Here is a 21615-nt window from a genome sequence, read left to right as displayed (position 1 = left end):
TGGTTTTCATCTTGGCTTTGAATCATCAACTCCAGGGGGTGGGGTGGGGTTATAACAGTACTCTCCACTGTGTTTCATTTTGTAGCCCGGCATTTCTAGGACTGCTGCTGCTGATACATATATTAGGTTATTGGTCTCGGTTATTTTGGAGGTTGCAATTATGAGTAGTGCTTCATTGGCTGCTTCTAGCATGTTGTCTGATGGAATTTTATCAGTAAGTCTGATGGGCCTCGTTCATTGATTGACAGTTGTCAGTTTAGCTTTGAGCTTCTCTGATTGCAGCAGCCAACGTCGATATGCCCCAGGGTGAGGTTCGAACTTGCATTTCCCGTATACAAGGTGATACTATGACCTTTGTGCCATCTGTGAGTGCTGGAGGTTATATATGCCTCAGTACTGTATTTCACTGTATGTTTCCATGTACATGTGACAAATAAAGCTAATCTTTACATTTTTAAGGCTTCAGTATGGCACAAAATAATGGTCAACCTTGCAGTAGCGACTTACCCCATCCTCCTCAATCAGGCTCATTTTACAACCAGGAATGGATATCTCATAGCACTGGAGATATAACACCATCTTAAACATCAAATCAGATCAATTGGCAGGGAAAAATAAAGCCAATGTTCACTCCCATTGTCAACGTTCTGATCAGTTCATCCATCTGCAGTGGATAGGCCACATTGTCCACAGGTTGGACAACAAATTCCCAAAACAAGCAGTCTAGTTCAAGATCAGTTGGAGTTAAAGATTTTCAAACAACTAAACAATATTTCCAAAAATAATATTTGTCAAAATGTTTCTTGATAAAACTTAAGACCCTTAATAACTCGGTATAGGAGGAGCAGTCAAGAAGATACTTGGCCCGGGAACACAGCTAGGAGCATTGCAGCAAAAGAAAGGCACAGTGTTGCAAACTTGCCTATATGGGACAGGTTCTGAACATCCCACTTAGTGCATGAACCACTTCAGAACCATGAGAACTGTAACAGAAATAAGTCAGGCTACATCCACACTAGACTGGATAAATCTATAACCGAAGCCTTTTCTCTTTGTTTTTACCCTCCGTCCACTCTGAAATGGCGTTTTCCTCCCTCCAGAGTGTGTAAATTTGAAAACACCAATTGTGCAGAGCAGTGTGGATGGGGTAAACGGATATTTTTAAAAATGCTGTCATGACGTGCCGGAACAGATAGTGGCGGCAGCACGGCATTTCATTGTTTTCTTGAATGCAACCCCTCCACACAACCTAACAATTTCAGAACAGATGGCAATGAGACCGAAGCCAGAAGAGTTAGAAATGTACTCACCAAATACTTTGACCCATAGCTTACTGGATAAATAAATATACTCACTTTGCCCTGTTTTCTGTCCTTGCTTGTATGAAGGTGGTTTACCTATTTATGCAAGTGCTTCTCTGACAATAGATGTATAGCAGCCTAATGTAACATTGTATGGAAATACAAGATAACACTGATGCAGACGTGTTTTATACATTTAACAAGGTGCTTTATTAATGCAACATAGTTAGTTTTTCAGTGTTCGTCATCAGCCAGGTCATACTGTCCGTGAACTCCCTGTTACTCCCTGCATACACTCCAGTATTTGTGGTTTTTTAGTTTTAAGTCCTCCTGCGTGAGAGCCAAGAGCAATTCCTTTAAAGTTTTTCTAGTCTGTAACTGGACAAATGTGCACCAAGTGTACTGTTTCCTCTTCGCTTGTTTTCTGTGTGTCCTGCGCATGCCCAGTAGGAGGAGATTCGCCCAAATATCCGCCTAATGTGGATGGAAATATTTTGAAAAATGCCTGGTGTGGGCGCCTATTGTTTTTACGCGAAACCAGCGTTTTCAAAATTAGCCGATCTAGTGTGGACGTAGCCTCAGTCTCAGCCATGAAGATTGACAAAAAAAAATAGCATCATGAGTGTAGTCACCTTTCTCTTTGAGCTGAATGAAAATGGACTATGCAACCTTCATTATCTTAAATGGAGCTCTGTAAATGCAATTAGTTCCTTTCTCTCCCCCCCCCCAACCCTTATAGAATTTCCAAGCCCAGTAATTCATATTTTATCATTCGATTATGTACAACATAAAGTAGAATAGCTATGGTTTCCATATAATTTAATGTGTTTATTCATTTTTATTCTGGTTCTTTATTTGGAGGTGTGTGTAAATGTTTGCAGTTTAAATCATGATTGACAAAACACAAACTTGCTTTTCATTTTATCTTCGTTGTTGCAGCGGCTAGAGGTTATTCTTGAGAGTTATCCAGAAGGACATAAATCAGCTGCTGTAATCCCAGTACTGGATCTAGCACAGAGACAAAATGGTTGGCTGCCCCTCTCAGCCATGAACAAGGTAAGTTAAGTGTGATCAAAAGTTTGTGGTTGAAAGAAAGCTAAATGACATGTTTTTAAATTATATTTTCCTCCTCCTTTTCTCCTGTCCACCCTGTGTTTTACATGTTAGAGGCATCTGAAGCACAGTTTGTAAAAGTGCTTTGTAGTTAAACTCTTTTTGTTATTGTTTTGGTCCCTTTCAGTCAGAACTTTACAAAATTGTCATTCGGTTTTCAAGTTATTCCCTTTTTGTTCAAGAGCCTGATGGTTGAGGGGTAATAACTTCCTCCAGACTCGCCACTAGGTTTAGGAACAGTTATTATTCCTCAACCATCAGATTCTTGAACCAAAAGGGAATAACTTGAAAACTGAATGACAATTTTGTAAATTTCTTCACTCAACTTCACTTGCCTCACCAGAGAAATGTTCCCACAACCTATGGACTCATTTTCAAGGACTCTTCATCTTATTCTCAATATTTATTGCTTTTTTTTTCTTTTTGTATTTGCAGTTTGTTGTCTTTTGCACACTGGTTGAATGCCCAATTTGGTGCTGCCTTTCATTGATTCTATTGATTTATTGCCTGCAAGAAAATGACTCTCAGGGTTATATATGGTGACGTATATGTACTTTGATAATAAATTTCCTTTTAACTTTAACCTTCTCTCTGTATGGAAGTGTCTCATGTCCTAGTTAGGTATGATGTCATCACGATTTGGCATTGCAGATTTGCAATGACAGATCTGCTGACACTTCCTTAATCCCCAGCATTTCTGATCATCCTAGCCTGAATACATAATAACTATTTTTCCTTCGGAATCATAAGTGTGTCCATTGTTCACAATCACGGAAATATTATCTCAAGGGGTAGTAGTTCTAGAGGATTGTTCACCGTCACCAGTGCTTCATGTGAGTTAGGAATGCAGTAACACACATCCATAAATTAAAAGCAATATTAGTGTGGTGAATGATCTTAGATATTTAACTTCAGTAAAAACTACATTTACAGTAATTTCAATGGGTTTATAAATTCCAAATAGAAGTAAAATTATAGCTCCAATTAAGTATGAATAAGTAGAATCGGAGTTGTACAGCATAGAAAACAGACCCTGTTACTCATTACATCCATCTGCCAATCTGCATAAATTTGTTTGCTCCTATTAGGGTAATTCTCTTCTGAGTTTTCCCTATTTAAGTGCTTTCCAAATACAGTGAATTCAGGTTAATTGGGACACATTGAAACCAGCACATTTTGGGCCAATTAAGCAGCCGAAGTTTCATGGAAGTAGTTAAAAAGACAAAAAGACAATCGACAATAGAACTGAGTAACAGATTATGTATTTAAATGAACTAGAGAAGAAATTAGAATATTAGAAAATTAGAATTTTGCCTGATGCCGGCCCCCTAGGCCTGAGTCGACGTAGTAGTAGCATCAGTACCACTACAGTATTAGAAAACTGTATTGGTTCCTAATAGTTATCGACAGAGGAATTCATCCAGTGTATGCTTTCATAGCCTTTTGTTTGTAAATGAACAAAATCAGTTCAGAAGTGTAGATAATAGACTGCCTTCATTGCCTTCCTGGATGAAGTTGTATCAAAAATTACTGCTTTTTAATTCACCGTGAGTCAGCCCAAATGAATTACATAACACAAGCACTCGCAACTGGCACTCTTTAAAAACTGTTTGCTCTAAGAATAGTATAGTATCTAATGGTCACACAAGAGCACATGGCTGATGCTAATTAGAAATTGTTTGGCAACAGTCTCCCAATTAAGTGGCATAGTGTTCCAAATAAATGAAGGAAATTCCAATCCTGCCGAAGGGTTTCTGCCCAAAATGTTGACTGTACTTTTTTCTCATAGAGGCTGCCTGGCCTGCTGAGTTCCTCCAGCATTTTGTGTGTGCTGCTTAGATTTCCAGCTTTGCAGGTTTTCCCTTGTTTGTGAAAGAAATTCTGGCTATTTTGTCCAATAATTTTTGTTCTTTAAGCGTTGTCCCAAATAAGTAGCTGCCCTGATTAACTGGAATCCACTGTACCTCCTAAACTTCATAATTGTATCTGATTCCACCACATTCAGTGGAAGCGAGGTGTAGGTATCAACCACTCTGTTTTAAAACAAACCTTGCCCTCAAATTCCCTTTTAAATTCTTTTCTCTTACCTTAAATCTATTCCCTTCTGTTTTTGATACTCCAGCATGAGAGAAAGATTCCGATTACTAACCGTATTTATGCTGCTTATAACTTTCTGTATGTCTATCAAGCTCAGCCTCTTTTTCTCCAGGGAAACAAGTCCAGTCTATCCATTTTTTTCCCAATAACTAAACTTCATTCCGAATAACATCTATCCTGGAGGACCTGCTTTACAGATTCCTTCCTAATTACTTCAATTCTCTCTTCAGGACCTCCTCCCTTTTCCTACCTATGTGATTTGGGCCAGTATGTACCAAGACTTCTGGCTGCTCAGTGTCCCTCTTTAGAACGGTTTGGACCTAATCAGTGACGTCTCTGATCCTGGCACCTGGGAGGCAACATACCATCCGGGTGTCTACATCACGTCCACAGAATCTCATGTCTACTTCTAACTATGGAATACCCTCACACTACTATAGTCCTCCCCTCCCACCCCCACCCCCGGCCGAGTCACAACGCTAGACAGTGCCAGAGACAGGATCGTTGTAGCTTTCCCCAGTAGGTCTCCCACCCCCTGACAGTACAAAAGTGGTATACTTATTATTGAGGGGAACGCCCACGGGGATATCTGCAAAGGCTGCCCATTTCATTCCCATCTCCTGACAGTCACCCAGGTATCTGTCTCCCACAACTGAGGGGTGATCACTTCCCTATAGCTCCTATCAGTTTCCTGTATAAGTGGAAGGTCATCGAGCTGCAGCTCCAGGTCCTTAACATGCTTTCTAAGGAGCTACAGTTTGATGCAGATGTGGCTATCAGGGAGGCTGAAGGTCTCCCAAAATTCCCACATCTCACACAACACAACAAAGCCACTGGAGCCATCCTCACTGCACTATGTACTAACGTTGAATGTTACAATGGAAATCAAGGTTTGGAAGATGCAATTGTCGCGAGCATTGTTTGAAGGCAGTCCATTATTTGCACTAGTGTCTGCGCTAATTTTGTTCATTTACAGTCAGTCAAAAGAACATGGTGGCATATAGTAGATTAATTCCTCCGTTGGTAACTATTAGGAAGTAATACACTGTTTTAGATTAGATTAGATTCAACTTTATTGTCATCGCGCTGAGTACAGATACAAAGCCAATGAAATGCAGCTAGCATCTGACCAGAAATGCAAAGAATAGTGTTACTTACAAAATAACTACGAATAAAAAGTAAGTGCTACAGCACACAAATATGAAAGTACTGAGACTGTACAATAGGGGTGCAATACTGCTTAGTGCTGTGATGTGAGGTTCAGCAGGGTCACAGCCTCAGGGAAGAAGCTCTTCCTGAGCCTGCTGGTGCGGGAGCGGAGGCTCCCGTAGCGCCTACTGGATGGGAGGAGAGTAAAAGGTCCATGGTTAGGGTGAGATGCATCCTTGATAATGCTTTTTGCCCTGCTGAGGCAGCGTTTATGGTAGATGTTCTCAGTGGTGGGCAATAATCCGCTAGGCAGTTTTCACCACACACTGGAGTGCTTTGCGGTCCGATACGGGACAATTGCCGTCCCACACTGAGATACAGTTGGTGAGTATGCTCTCAATGGTACAGTGGTAAAAGTCTGTCAGTATCCTGGGGCAGAGGAGAGCTTTCTTCATGCTCCACAGGAAATAAAGGTGCTGTTGCGCCTTTTTGATCGGGATGGGAGAGTTCGGGGACCAGGTGAGATCCTCGGAAATGTGGATGCCAAGGAATTTGAAGCTTGATACACACTCCACTACAGCTCCGTTGATGTAGGTGGAGACGTGAGTGTGGCTCCTGGCATGCCTGAAGTCCACAATGATCTCCTTGGTCTTCTGGGTGTTCAGGGCTAGGTTGTTGTTGGCACACCATGCGGCCAGGTGCTGTGGGTCCTGTAGGCCGTCTCGTCATCCCCTCTGATCAGGCCAACCACTGTGGTGTCGTCTGCAAACTTGATTGTGGAGTTAGAACCATGTACAGGAACGCAGTCATAGGTGAAAAGGGAGTACAGAAGAGGGCTCAGCACACAGCCTTGAGGCACGCCGGTGTTCAGGGTGAGAGTGGGGGAGGAGAGGTTGTCTAACTTAACTGATTGGGGTCTATTAGTCAGAAAGTCCAAGGTCCAATTGCAGAGGAATAAGCTGATACCAAGCTGGCGAAGTTTGGCGATCAGCTTGGAGGGAATCACGGTATTGAATGCTGAACTAAAGTCAATGAACAGCATTCTGACGTAAGAGTTGGGGTTGTCCAGGTGGGACAGTACTGTGGTGGTATAGTAGTGTTCTAATTTGTTCTGTATTTCATTTAAATATATGATTTGTTATTCAAACAGCAGTCTGTCTTAACTATTTCCATGAAACTTCAGCTAACTGGGACAGTCACTTAGATGGGCCAAAATGTACTGGTCCCGATGTGCCCTAATTAACCAGAATCCACTGTATCTGGAGTAGTTTGCTGTAAGATTTTGTCTAGAATAGTTGCTTAATTTGCTTTTCATTATCAATGTATATTTATCATACAAGTCATTTTTTAGATGCACTGCAGGGATTTTTTGGTGTAGGGCATCACCTGATTGAAGTACAGTTGCAAGAAAGAGTTTGTGAACTCTTTGCAACTACCTGGTTTTCTGCATCAGTTACTCATAAAATGCGGTCTGATCTTCATCTAAGACACACTCATAGAAAAAACACAATCTACCTAATCTAATAACACACAAACAATTGTACTTTTCATGTCTTTATTGAACACACTGCTTAATCATTCACAGTTCAGGCTGCAAAGATTATGTGAAACTCGGTATTTAATACCGAGTAGAATCTCCTTTAGCAGCAATAACCTCCACCAAACATTTCCTGTAGATACTGAATAGACTTGCACAATGGTGAGGAGGAATCTTAGACCATTCCTCCATACAAAACTCTTTCATTTCATCAATATTTCTGGGATACCTTGCATGAACAGACCTCTTCAGGTCAAGCACAGCATCTCAACTGGGTTAAGGTTTGGACTCTGACTTGGCCATTCCAAAACATGATTTTTTTTTTCCTTTTTAAACCGTTCTGTTGTTGATTTACTCTTGTGTTTCAGATCATTGTCTTATTGCATCATTAAACTTATATTTAGCTTCAGGTGACGAGCCACTGCCCTGAAATTCTCCTGTCAATGCCTTGAAACAATTTTGAATTCATTGGTCCCTCAACAATTGTAAGCTGTCCTGGGCCTAATGCAGCAAAGCAGCCCAAACCATGATGCTGCTTTCAAACATGCTTCACAGTTGGGACAAGATTTTGGTGTTTATGTGCAGTGCCCTTTTTCTCCAAACATAGCTGTGTGCATTTATGCCAAAAAAGTTCAACTTTTGTCTTATCTGTCGACAGAACAATGTGGAATATTCAAGTGGTCCTTTGCAAACTTGAGATGTGCAGCAATGTTTCTTTTAGGACAGCGATGTCCTTCATGAACACCACAGGCACTTGTTCAGGCACTTCATGGCACTTGTTCAGAGTTTTTCTTAAAGTGGATACATGAACAGAGACTTTAGCATGTTCTGAAGATTTCTGCAGGTCTTTTGCTGTTGCCATTGGCTTCTTTTTCATTTCCTTTAGCATTGCACATTGCGCTCTTGGTATGATCTGCAGTTTACCAAACATTCAAGAGTGTCAGGGAAATGAAGTATGTGTAGTGAAAATTACAACTGAGAAGGTGTTTAGGAAGCTTAATGGTCTGAGGGTGGATAAATCTCCTGGACCTGATGGAATGCATCCTCTGGTTCTGAAGGGAGTAGATAGAGAGATTGTGGTGGCTTTAACAATGGTCTTTCAAGAATCAATAGATTCTGGCGTTATACTGGATGACTAGAAAATTGCAAATGTTACTCCGTTATTTAAGAAGGCTGGGAGGCAGCAGAAAGGAAACTTTCGATCTGTTAGCCTGACATCAGTGGTTGGGAAGTTGTTGCAATCGATTGTTAGGGATGAGATTACAGAATACCTGGAGGCACATGACAAGATAGGCCAAAGCCAGCATGGTTTCCTGAAAGGAAAATCCTGCCTGCCTAACAATCCACTGCAATTTTTTTTGAGGAAATTACAAGCATGGTAGATAAAGGAGATGCAGTAGATATGATGTACTTGGATTTCCAGAAGGCCTTTGACAAGGTGCTGTACATGAGGCTGCTTAGCAAGATAAGAGCCCATAGAATTACAGGGAAATTACTAGCATGGGTGGAGCATTGGTTGATCAGTGGAAAGCAGAGAGTGGGAATAAAAGGATCCTATTCTGGCTGGCTGCCAGTTACAGGTGGAGTTCCACAGGGGTCGGTGTTGGGACCGCTGCTTTTTACAATGTATGTCAATGATTTGGACTATGGGATTAATGGACTTGTGGCTAAATTTGCCGATGATACAAAGATAGATGGAAGAGTGGGTAGTGTTGAGGAAACAGAGACTTAGATAGTTTAGGGGGATGGGCAAAGAAGTGGCAAATTAAGTACAATGTTGGATGTGTATGGTCATGCACTTTAGTGGAAGAAATAAATGGGCAGGTGATTATTTAGATGGGGAGAGAATTCAAAGTGCAAAGATGCATAGGGACTTGGGAGTCTTTGTGCAGGATACCCTAAAGGTTAACCTCTAGGTTGAGTCGGTGGTGAAGAAGGCGAATGCAATGTTGGTGTTTATTTCTAGAGGTATAGAATATAAGAGCAGGGATGTGATGTTGAGGCTCTATAAAGCACTCGTGAGACCACACTTGGAGTATTGTGTGCAGTTTTGTGCTCCTTATTTTAGAAAGGATATACAGACATTGTAGAGGGTTCAGAGAAGATTCACGAGAATGATTCCAAGAATGGAAGGGTTACCATATGAGGAACGTCTGGCGGCTCTTAGGCTGTATTCCCTGGAGTTCAGGAGAATGAGGGGGGGAATCTCATAGAAACATACCAAATGTTAAAAGGCCTGAACAGATTAGATATGGCAAAGTTATTTCCCATAGTAGGGGAGTCTAGGACAAGAGTGCACGACTTCAGGACTGAAGGATGTCCATTTAGAACAGAGATGTGGAGAAATTACTTTAGTCAGAGGATGATAAATTTGTTGCAAGAGTGGCTGTGGAGGCCAAGTCATTGGGTGTATTTAAGGCAGAGATAGGTAGTTTCTTGATTAGCCAGGGCATCAAGGGGTGTGGGGAGAAGGCAGGGGAGTGGGGATGACTGGAAGAATTGAATCAGCCCATCATTGAATGGCAGGGCAGACTTAATGGACCGAATGGCCTACTTTTGCTCCTATATCTTATGGTCTTATAACACACTGGTTTCCCATTTTTCTCAGTTCCTTCGTCCCCACCGCATCTGTTCCTAGGGTGAGGCTTCCTTTCCAGGACATCAGATATGTCCTCCTGTAATGTTAAGAAGTTAGCATCTCGTAGGCCTCTTGTGACCCTGGCTATTTTGCAAGGGTCATAGCAGCTTAGACTTGGAGAAAATTATAGAAGCACAAATGTATTCGCATAAGATAAGCTGAGCGTGTGACATCGTCCTTGGTATGCGACCTGTGCTTAACTTCAGTTCTTGCTTAGAGTAGCTTGTATCATTGCTTGATTAATTGCTGTAAGAGACATACTCTGCTTTGTACTCACTATGGCACCTGCAATATAAGCATGATGATCAACTTCAATAAAAAAATAAATTCCAAAAAAATAAGAATGGCTATTTCAAGGGCAGGAGGCTTTGAATGGTAAGCCTGTGCCTGTCTTTATCCAGGAATAGTGGCAGTTAAAACTGTACACGAACAGTTTATGGCCTATAAAGTTAACAATACTCATCTGTACAGAAACTAAGGGGGTGAACCCACATGTATCTGTGTACGTGACTGCATGTGTATAAAAAGAGCTGTATTTGCTTCAGAAGCGGGAGACCTCTGGAGCAGCCTCCAAGAGTGCGCTTAGGGGAGGATTCTCTCTGGTAACTTGCTAATAAAGAGTTAAAGTTACATTCACCGTAGTACGTGGTGTCTTTGCATCGGGTAGATCGAAAGAAGTTTACAACGCTCCTCTTTCAAAGAAAAGAGTTTCCCTTCTTCCACCATGGATGCTGCACTTGCCTGTATCTTCTCCATTTCCCTTAATGAGGATAGAGTTTCTCTTGACCTCACCTACCACCCATGAGCCTCCACATTCAACACATTCTCTGCAACTGTCTGCCATCTTCAACAGGACCCTACCGCCAAACACATCTTTACCTCGCCCCCACCCCCATCCGGTGTCTACAAAATGGTGGTACGCGTGGATGCGGCGGCCTAGCCGGCTCCAACCAGCAGTGAAATTTCTGGTCCTGTTCATCTTTTCTGTGAGCAAAAAACATTGCTATAGATTAAGAACACTGAAATTTGCAAGTTTACCTCATTAATCAGTGGAATAATGAAGGTGCTGTGCAGTTATGGACCAACGTGGCGAACGGGCTCTTGTTCTGCACCTTGGTCTACTACACTAATTGGAGGAGCGACTGCTAGGAGCGGTACAGAAGCACAGTAGAGGACCAGTATTAAAGCAAGACTTTTAAGCTCGCTGCGTTCCTGTCGATTATACTTGATAATGTCTGATCACTAGGAAAGAAACTGGATTAGTGCATCTGAACTAGCGGGAGATGAGGAACTGTTGCACACTCATCCTGACAGAAACATGGCTTCAAGACATCATTCCAGACTTGGCCATCCAGCTAGAAAGCATAACCCTTTCGGGTGGATAGCAATGCTGTGACCTCCGACAAGACCTTTGGAGGAGGTCTCTGTCTACAGCCATAAGAACTGATGTGTTAATGCCTTAGTAGTAATGGCCCACTGCTCACTGCAGATAGAGTTTTGAATGATGAAGTGCAGGTCTGTCTGCTTACCAAGGGAGTTCATTGTTACGGTGATTATTGCTGTTTACATCCTCTCTTTGCTAGTGCTGGAGAAGCGCTGCTGGAAGTCTACAGCATAATCTGCATGCTCGAAGCCACTCACCCTGTCTTCATTGTTGCTGGTGACTTCAATCCTGCTAACTTAAAAATGGTCCTGCCGAAGTTCTGCCTGCATGTTAATTTCACAACCAGAGGAGAGAATATATTAGACCTGGTTTATACCAATGTACAGACCACTGGTTAAACAAGTAAAGCCGGTTCACAGGGAGATCAGACCTACCCAGAAGGTGCCACCTCAGTGCTGCTGGACTGCTTCGAAAGCACAGACTGGATCATATTCAGGGAGGCAGCTACTACAATCATCACTTCAACATAGATGAATATGTGGGATCAGTGACTGGCAACATAGGAAAGTGCATTGATGGCGTTAACGTGATTCAACACTACACTGCCAGGACAAACCAGAAACCATGGCTGACTAGAGGTTTGGTCACTGCTTAGGGACCGGAAAGCTGTCTTCAGATAGGGAGACAGGGCGACTTTAATGTTAGCAAGAGCTGCGCTCTCCCATGCCAGCAGGAAGGCAAAGCATGAGTACACACAGAAAATCACAAAACACTCGTGACACCAGGGACATGCGGCGCATGTGGTAAGGTATGTAAGCCATAACCGATTACAAGTCCATCCCTCACATCGGTGACAGAGACTCCTCTCTTCCTGATGGGCTGAATGCTTTCTATGCATAATTTGACCAATTGAATGATGTAACGTCAAGGAAAGCCCCTTCTCCCCCGAGGAACAGGTACCCAGTTTGGTCGCAGCCGAGGTGAAGGGGACCCTAGCCAGGGCAAACCCGTGCAAAGCAGCAGGGCCAGACAACATAGCTGGTCAGGTCTGAGGAACTGTGCAGTCTAGCTAACAGAGGTCTTAACGAATATTTTTAATATCTCTCTGAAAGAGTCCAGAGTCCACTGTCCCTACAGACTTCAAGGTAGCCACCATCATTCCATCATCGGTGCCGAAGAGAGCAGCGGTACCTGGCCTAGATGATTACTGTCCAGTGGCAGTGACTTCAACAATCATGAAGTACTTTGAGCAACTGGTAATGATCGTATGAAATTCATACTGAGCACTGGTGCTCCCCGAGGTTGTGTACTCAGTCCACTGCTGTTCATGATACTACAGTAGTTGGCCTTATCAGCAACAGTTATGTGTAGGCATACAGAGAGGTGGTAGAGAGAACAACAATCCGAGTCTCAACGTGGTCAAGACAAAAGAGATTATTGTGATCTTCAGGAAGGCACAGGTAGATCACTCTGCTGTGGAGGGAGTGAAGAGCACAAAATTTCTCAGTGTGCGCATAATGAACAACCTAACCTGGCCCCACAACATCTCACAAGTCAAGAAGGCACAGCATCATCTACACTTCGAGGAGATTGAGGCATGCATGGCTCCCGCCCCCGTTCTGACAACTTTTTACTGGAGCATGATTGAGAATGTACTGTATGGCTACATCATTGTGGGGTACAGAAGCTGCAAGGTATCTGACTCCAATACCCTACAAAAGACAGTAAAAACTGCCCAGAGGATCATTCAAAGAACATTTATTATTAAAGTATGTATACATTATACAACCTTAAGATTTGTGTCCTCACAGGGAGCCACAAAACAAAGAAATTGCAAATAAACTCATTTAAAAAAAAGACAAAACTTCTAATGTGCTGAGAAAAAAAACAAATCATGCAAGCAAATGGCATTCTGAACTGAAGTCCATAAAGAGAATCTGTACCCAGACCCTTAATTCAGCGCAGAGCCTGTCCCTCACCTCGGGCTCTGACAGCCTGACCTTTTCAGTCTGGCCTGGTGCTTAGATCATTGTGCAGACATCGGGTTCTGTTGCTTCGATATGCTCTGGGGCCTGGACTCAGCTGTCTGGTTTTGGCCTGAACCTGATCTTTCCAATTCGGCCTGGCGCTTAAATCGATTGGACCTTGGGTCTTCCTTGCACTCAGTGAAGGGTCCACTGTCTCGCCTTGGCTCAGTTCTGCCGCATCGAATTGTTTCTAAGTCCAAAGGGAAGTTATAGTCTATTGCTTGTGATGATGTTTACCAAAAAATGAGTGGTTAACAAATATTTAGTTGTTTTCCTTGTTTCATTGGCCACCAGCCAGAGGTCGCTGAGATTCACCAGTGCCATTAGGGTCTCGCTCCCTCCTATTTGTGACATTTACTGGGAGTGCTGCAGTGAAGGGCCCAGAGTATTGTTGACTATCCTTCTCGCCCATCCCACAATCTCTTTAACCCACTACCATCTGGAATGAGTACGGAAGCAACAGGGCTAGGACTGTCAGACTGGGTAACAGCTTCTTCTCTTGGACTGTGATAGTAATGAATACCTGCCACCACCGAGATCTCGTCACTAGGATAGTGAGATGCTTACGGTATTATTTACTGTTCACCTGTACTACTCTTTACTACATGCATTTTGAATTATATTTTATTTATTTATAGTATAATATGTTGGTTTATGTGCTGTGTGTGATATATGTTGTGTGGGTGCACTATGGTCCGGAGGAACATTGCTTCGTTTGGTTGTATATATAGTATGCACAGTAAAATGACAATGAACTTGAACTCTGTCTCCCCCTGTGATTCCCTTGTCCATTTGTCCCTCTCCATTAATCTCCCTCCTGGAACTTATTCCTGCAAGCAGCAGAAGTTCTACGCATGCTCTCCCTCACCTCCATTCAGGGCCCCAAACAGTCCATCCAGGTGAGGCAACACTTCACATGCAAATCTGTTGTGGTTGTCTGCTATATCTGGTGCTCCCAATGCAGCCTCCTTTACGTTAGTGAGACCCGACATAGATTGGGGATTGCTTTATCGAGCACCTCAGCAAAAAGCGGAACTTCCCAGTGATCAACCAATGAGGCCGCTGTCAGATTGGAGGAGCAACACCTCATTTTCACTCTAGGTAGTCTCCAAACTGATGGCATGAACATCAATTTCTCTCATTTCTGGTAGTATTTTTCCCCTCCCCCTTCCCTCTACTTCACTTCTCCACTCTGGCCTCTTACCTATTTTCCTCTCCTGCATATCACTTCTGTCTGGTGCCCCTCCTCCTTCTCTTTCCCCCATGATCCACTCTCCTCTTCTACCTGATTTCTGCTCCAGCCCTTTGCCTTTTCCACTTATCACCTCCCAGCTTCTTACTTCAACCCCCTCCACTACTGACCTGGCTTCGCCTGTTACCTTCTAGGTTGTCACCCTCTTCCTCCTCCCCCAATCGTCATATTCTGGCCACCTTCTGCCTTCCCTTCCAGTCCTGATGAAGGTCTTGGTCTGAAACATTGACTGTTTATTCATTTCCATAGATGCTGCCTGATCTGCTGAGTTCCCCTGGCATTTTGTGTGTGTTAATCTCCTCTGCACTCTCTGTGGCATAATTACATTCTTCCTGTAGTACTGCACATAAAGTAACTAATGTTATGAAGTTGAAACTTCTGTCCCAATGTTGATATTTTTGTGACCTAACATATGACAAAGACATGTGTATACCTGTCTTCACCAGCTTATCTACCCAGGATGCCATAGGGAATTATGGATTGGAACCTCAAGATCCCTGTGTACATCAACATCCCATAAACTTGTACCATTTACTATACATATCTCACTCATATTTAATTTCCCAAAATGTATCATAATCTGCCAATGCTCCAACCAAATTCCCATCTGATCGATATCCTCCCGTAACCTTGGACAACCTTTGCTATCCACGACATCACCAACTTTTGTATTTTCTGCACAGTTATTAATCATTTCTCCTACATTCACATCCAGGTTGCCAATACATAACATGAGCAATAAAGTACCAACACTGATTTCTGCAATACTGAATTGATTATAGGCTTCTCATCAGAAAAGCACCTTTCCACTGCTCCCTGCCACTTAACACCAATCCACTTTTGGATTCTGTTACATCTCATGTGCCTTTAACTCTCTGGACCAGCCTGTGAGACCTTTAGCAAATGCTTTACTGAAGTCCATGTACTGCCCTGCCTTTTAACTCATTAAAGAAAATCTAGTGAGACAGTGTTTTCCTCATCCAAGCCTCATTGACTCTATGTAATCATCCCCTGCTCCTCTTGACACACATGAATTCTATCCCTTTAGATTTTTTCCAGTAATTCAGAGAAAGAATAGTGATGCAAGGCTCACCAACCTGTCATTACCTGGCTTTTAACATGCTTCCCTTCTTAAATAAAGGAACAACATTTTCTTTTCTCTGTTCTGGCACTTTGCCTGTGGCTAGCAAAGTTGCAAAATATTTCTCTTGCTTCCCATAGCAACCTGCAATAGAACTCAACAGACCCCGGATACTCATCAACCTTTATGTATCCCACAACATCTAGTACCACCTCCTGCTGCAGCATAGTCATGTACCCCTGATCAAACCTTCCATATCCCTAATTTTGCTGTTTGCCTTTCATCCATACTGGGACATGCTAGCCCAGAACTCTTCACACAATTTTTAAAAAGTTCTTTCTCGTCAGCTGTCAAGTTACCTGCATTGATCAATCTCAATCTGCTTATGTCATCTCCTCTAATGCTGTTGGAGTTAGCTATCCTTCAGTTCAAGATCTCACATGAGGACCAATCGTATTCCTTTCTCTAATTTTCTGGATCTTTCCATTTTCCATTGTCCACAATTTAAAATATATTCAGTTTAAATACAAATTGATGAGGGATTTGTGGATTTTAAAAATTCCCATTTTACTAATTGAGAGCCTTACAGTTTTTCAGTGTTGTACCTAGATTGGCTTGTATTATCAGAATTGAGTAAATGCCAAACTTATTCAATGCCATATGCATGAATATTGTAATTATTACCATCTGCCCCTTTTCTCATTCCTGTTCATTTTTATTCAGTTCTGCAGCCTCCTTTTACCTTTTGTAAGAAAGGCATATTTTTAAATGGTAAGTGCCTCCTTCAAAATAGTAAATTTCAGCAGAGACTAATTGATCACCTTGTAGAATTACTAAGAAATAAGCTTGGCTTTGAGAACAGTATGCATAAAGCATTATTGTCAGCCATCTGTTGTGTTACAACACTTCAAATCCAGCCAGGCATATTGGTGATCCTCTGATCCAGCAAAGTGCATCTGTTATTTTGACCTAAGAGTTTCATGTTGACAGCGGCCCAGTTATGAAAGCAAATGACATGTTGACCTTTATTGTGAGACAGTTGGAGTTTATAAGTAGGAAACTGTTGTTAGAATTGTGCAAGGTGTTTGTGAGGCCATAACACGGATTTCTATGCATTATCACTTTATTTAAAAAAATATAGAAGCACTGGATGCAATCCAAAAAAGATTTGTTAAGCTAATTCCCGGGTGAGAGGGTTGCCCTGTCACAAGCAACTAACAAAAAAAAATGGATCTGTAGTTAGAACAATGAAGGCTGAGGCACACAAGATCCCAAGGGGCCATAAAAGACTATAAATGGAGTTGTTTGCATTGGTGGGAGTCTATGGAGCAAGAGGGCATTGTTATAAGGGTGCCTGGTAGATTTTTCTTGCAGAGGATGTGGAAATCTGTAGAATTCTCTATTCTTTAGAGTTATGGAAGCTAGTTGATGGGAGGTATTTAAAGAGGGGGCAGGTAATCTTTTGAAACATTGGGGTATTAATGATAGATCAGAGTTGAGACCTGTGGTGGATAAGCCATGATAATAATGAATAGTGGTGCAGAGTTGTGTGTGTGTGGGGGGGGGGGGGGGGGATGCGGTGGCTGTGTACTCTTATTTTTTATGCTTGGGGAAATAATGTTTACTAAATTAACTAACACAAAATGGAGCTAATAGTAAAAGTATTAAAATATTTACAGTTTTTGTCATCTGATTCTCAAGCAAGTATATTATTTGACTGCTAAACATGGTCATGGTTTAAATCTTTGAACACATGCAACTATATATTCAGTTACAGTTTCATGCTCGTCTGTCATAAGTTTTTCCATAGAAGGTTCAGTTAGTTCACATTAGCTTTTCTCATGTGAACTGCATGCAGTTATTTGCAGCATTAACCATTTACCATCACGGACAGTTTTGGAATGCCTAGAGGTACAGGGATAGTAAGAAAATCTCTCCAGGTAAAAGGCACCATTTAGATTATTGTGCTAGTGTCAGCTCTTTAAGAGCTATGCAATTAATATCACCCCCCATCTGTTCCTACTGCTTCAGGCTGCACATTTCAGATTATAAATTGCTTTTGCATCTTCTTGCTCTCAATTCATTTACTTGTTATTTTAGATATTCCACTGACTGCAATTTTGCCCTGTCTTCTGCCCATCTTTCCTCACAGTCTCACTACACACTGCATCTAGTTGTATACCAATTGCCCCATCCTCAGTTTCCCATTCCTTACCAAATCAGTTTAAACTCTCCCCAACAGTTCTAGCAAATCCGCCTATAAGGATATTTGTCCCCCTCAGATTCAGGTGTAATCCATCTCTTTTGTATAACTTAACCAAGAAGAGATCCCAGTGATCCAGAATTCTGAAACTCTACCCCCTACTCCAGTTCCGCAACAATGCATTCACCTGAGAAATTATCCTATTCTTACCCTGACTGGCGCGTGGCACAGGCAGCAGTCCAGAGATCACTATCCTGAAAGTCCTACTTTTCAGATTCCTACCTAGTTACTTAAATTCTCTCTTCAAGACCTCCTCCCTTTTCCTACCTATGTGATTTGGGCCAGTATGTACCAAGACTTCTGGCTGCTCACTGTCCCTCTTTAGAACGCTGTGGATCTAATTAGTGATGTCTGTGATCCTGGCACCTGGGAGGCAGCATACCATCCAGGTGTCTATATCACGTCCACAGAATCTCGTGTCTACTCTTAACTATGGAATCCTCTCTCACTACTGTAGTCCTCCCCTCCCACACCCCCTCTCCGGTCGAGTCACAACGCTAGAAAGTGCCAGAGACACGATCGTTGTAGCTTCCCCAAATAGATCTCCCACCCCCTGACAGTATCAGAAGTGGTGTACTTATTATTGAGGGGAATGCCCACAGGTATATCTGCAAAGGCTGCCCATTTCACCCCCATCTCCTGAGGGTCACTCGGGTATCTGTCTCCCACAACTGAGGGGTGATCACTTTCCTATAGCTCCTATCAGTTTCCTGTATAAGTGGAAGGTCATCGAGCTGCAGCTCCAGATCCTTAACATGTTCTCTGAGGAGCTGAAGCTCGGTGCACCTGGTGCAGATGTGGCTATCAGGAAGGCTGAAGGTCTCCCAAAATTCCCACATCTCACACAACACAACAAAGCCACTGGAGCCATCCTCACTGCACTATGTACTAAGTGTTACAAGGAAATGAAGGTTTGGAAAATGCAATTGTCAAATGCATTGTTTGAAGGCAGTCCATTATCTGGACTAGTGTCTGCGCTAACTTTGTTCATTTAGTCTGTCAAAAGAACATGATGGCATACAGTAGATTAATTCCTCTGATAACTATTAGGAAGTAATATACTGTTTTATAGTACTGTAGCGGTATAGTTGTGTTTTTGTTCCGTATTTTGTTTAAATATATGATTTGTTACTCAAACAGCAGACTGTCTTTACTATTTCCATGAAACTTCAGCTAATTGGGACAGTCACTTAGATGGGCCAAAATGTACTGGTCCCGATGTGCCCTAATTAACCAGAATCCACTGTATCTGGAGTAGCTTGCTGTAATGTTTTGTCTAGAATAGTGCTTAATTTGCTTTTCATAATCAATGTATATTTATCATACAAGTCATTTTTTAGATGCACTGCAGGGATTTTTTGGTGTAGGGCATCACCTGATTGAAGTACAGTTGCAAGAAAGAGTTTGTGAACTCTTTGCAACTACCTGGTTTTCTGCATCAGTTACTCATAAAATGCAGTCTGATCTTCATTTAAGACACACTCATAGAAAAAACACAATCTGCCTAATCTAATACACAAACAATTGTACTTTTCATGTCTTTATTGAACACATTGCTTAATCATTCACAATTCAGGCTGCAAAGATTTTGTGAACTCCTGTATTTAATAACTGGTAGAACCTCCTTTAGCAGCAATAACCTCCACCAAACATTTCCTGTAGATACTGAATAGACTTGCACAATGGTGAGGAGGAATCTTAGACCATTCCTCCATACAAAACTCTTTCAGTTCATCAATATTTCTGGGATACCTTGCATGAACAGACCTCTTCAGGTCAAGCACAGCATCTCACTTGGGTTAAGGTTTGGACTCTGACTTGGCCATTCCAAAACATGAATTTTCTTCTTTTTAAACCATTCTGTTATTGATTTACTTTTGTGTTTCAGATCATTGTCTTATTGCATCATTAAACTTCTGTTTATCTTCAGGTGACAAACCACTGCCCTGAAATTCTCCTGTCAATGCCTTGAAACAATTTTGAATTCATTGGTCCCTCATCAATTGTAAGCTGTCCTGGCCCTGATGCAGCAAAGCAGCCTCAAACCTGCCTGGCCTGCTGCGTCCACCAGCAACTTTTATGTGTGCAGCCTCAAACCATGATGAGATTTTGGTGTTTATATGCAATTCCCTTTTTCCCTCCAAACAGCCGTATGCATTTCTGCCAAAAAGTTCAACTTTTGTCTTATCTGTTGATGGGACATTGTGGAATACAGGTTTCCCCTGCCATCCGAAGGTAGAGCGTTCCTATGAAACGGTTCATTAGCCGGAATGTCGTAAAGCAAAGAAGCAATTACTATTTATTTATATGGGAAAATTTTGTGAGCATTCGCAGACCCAAAAATAACCTACCAAATCATGCCAAATAACACATTAAACCTAAAATAACAGTAACATATAGTAAAAGCAGGAATGATATGATAAATACACAGCCTATATAAAGTAGAAATACTTTTCCATAATCATTGCCAGCACTGTTCTCCAAAGCGAAAATTTCACGTAAGTGCTGTTGGCAAAAACACTCTCTCCAGTAACCTTTAAGCTATGAAGCTGCCAAATCATACCAAATAACACGTAAAAATACACAGCCGGTATAAAGTAGAAATAACGTATGTACAGTGTAGTATCACTTACTGGAATTGGGAAGACAGCTTGCTGAGCACACTGATGATGGTGTGTTAGGCTAAGTCGTCGCAGGTTGGGGTGGTGCAGTGGCCCCCACCTTCCGGGCCGCCGACCGATACCAAACCGTGAAGCTTGCAGGGGTACAGCGGTAGCTGGGATGCATTCAGCACATCTTTAAGAAAAAAGCTGAAATAAACATGCTAATTAATTAGGTGCTGCCTGACACGTAATTAATTAGCATGTTTATTTTGGCTTTTTTCTTAAAGATGTGTTGCGTGTCTCCCGGCTACTGCTGCATTCTCTGCGAATCGGTATCTGTCCGCGGTCTGGGTGTTGGGGTGGTAGGACACTGGGGTGTCATCTCATCGTCTGTTTCCATTAGAGCAGGCAGCTCATCTTCTCCTATGACTGCCCGCCTCGATGTCGAAGGTTGAGGTTCGTCATCTGCTGTGGCTGATGTGGAAGGCTTGCTTGACTGCTGAGCCTCGTGCATTTTTCTATCATCCAGTTCTTTGTAAGGACTCAAACTATCTTGCAAATACTGTATGCCCTAAACTGACGTACCCTTTCAAAGTTAAAGTCGTACTTTATCATTGCGGTGAAAATCTCACGCAGTTGTTTCACGTTCATTTCGCTACTGCATTCGGTTTCGATTGTTATCCTTTCCTCTTCCAATTGCATCAGCTCTTCCTCTATCAATTCTTGGCCAGGGGATGCCAAAACCTCTTCAACATCATATTCGTCAGCTTCCACAAGCCAAACTCATGTTGTCCTTGCTTCGTTCACCACGATCAAAATGCTTAATTATGTCTAGTTTTACGCTAAGTGTAACACCCTTACGCGCTCTTTCAGGCTTTTCCGATACCTTAGAACTCATCTTGCTAAAAGCTGCTCACAGGCACGTGTTTAAGCAATGCCGTTCCGAATCCAGGGGAGAGCGGCTGCCTTTTATCGCGCGCTGATTTTTTTCGTAACAGTGAAAACACCTTCTGTTACTGAAAACAGGGTGCTAATGTACACTTTGTAGGTCTTTCGTAACAGTGAGGTTCGGTAAAGCGAACATTCGAAAAGCGGGGCACACCTGTATTCAAGTGGTCATTTGCAAACTTGATGTGCAGCAATTTTTTTTAAAGGAGAGCAGTGGTTTCC

The 21615-nt window shown here is 42.2% G+C and overlaps 1 protein-coding gene and 1 long non-coding RNA gene across 2 annotated transcripts in view; one reads left to right on the top strand and one right to left on the bottom strand.

The window, feature by feature from the left end:
- Positions 1-21615, bottom strand: part of LOC140198126 (uncharacterized) — a 61017-nt gene that overhangs the window by 9100 nt on the left and 30302 nt on the right. The gene's annotated exons all lie outside the window — the stretch shown is intronic.
- ndufv2 (NADH:ubiquinone oxidoreductase core subunit V2) overlaps positions 1-21615 on the top strand; it is a 66684-nt gene that overhangs the window by 24406 nt on the left and 20663 nt on the right. The window contains exon 4 of the mRNA XM_072259059.1: positions 2241-2357. Coding sequence (XP_072115160.1) covers positions 2241-2357 — 117 coding nt within the window. The remainder of the gene's footprint in view (positions 1-2240; positions 2358-21615) is intronic.

This window comes from Mobula birostris, chromosome 1 (genome assembly GCF_030028105.1).
Source record: "Mobula birostris isolate sMobBir1 chromosome 1, sMobBir1.hap1, whole genome shotgun sequence".
In the NCBI taxonomy this organism is placed as follows: domain Eukaryota; kingdom Metazoa; phylum Chordata; class Chondrichthyes; order Myliobatiformes; family Myliobatidae; genus Mobula; species Mobula birostris.
This window is presented reverse-complemented; position numbering and strand designations above follow the sequence as displayed.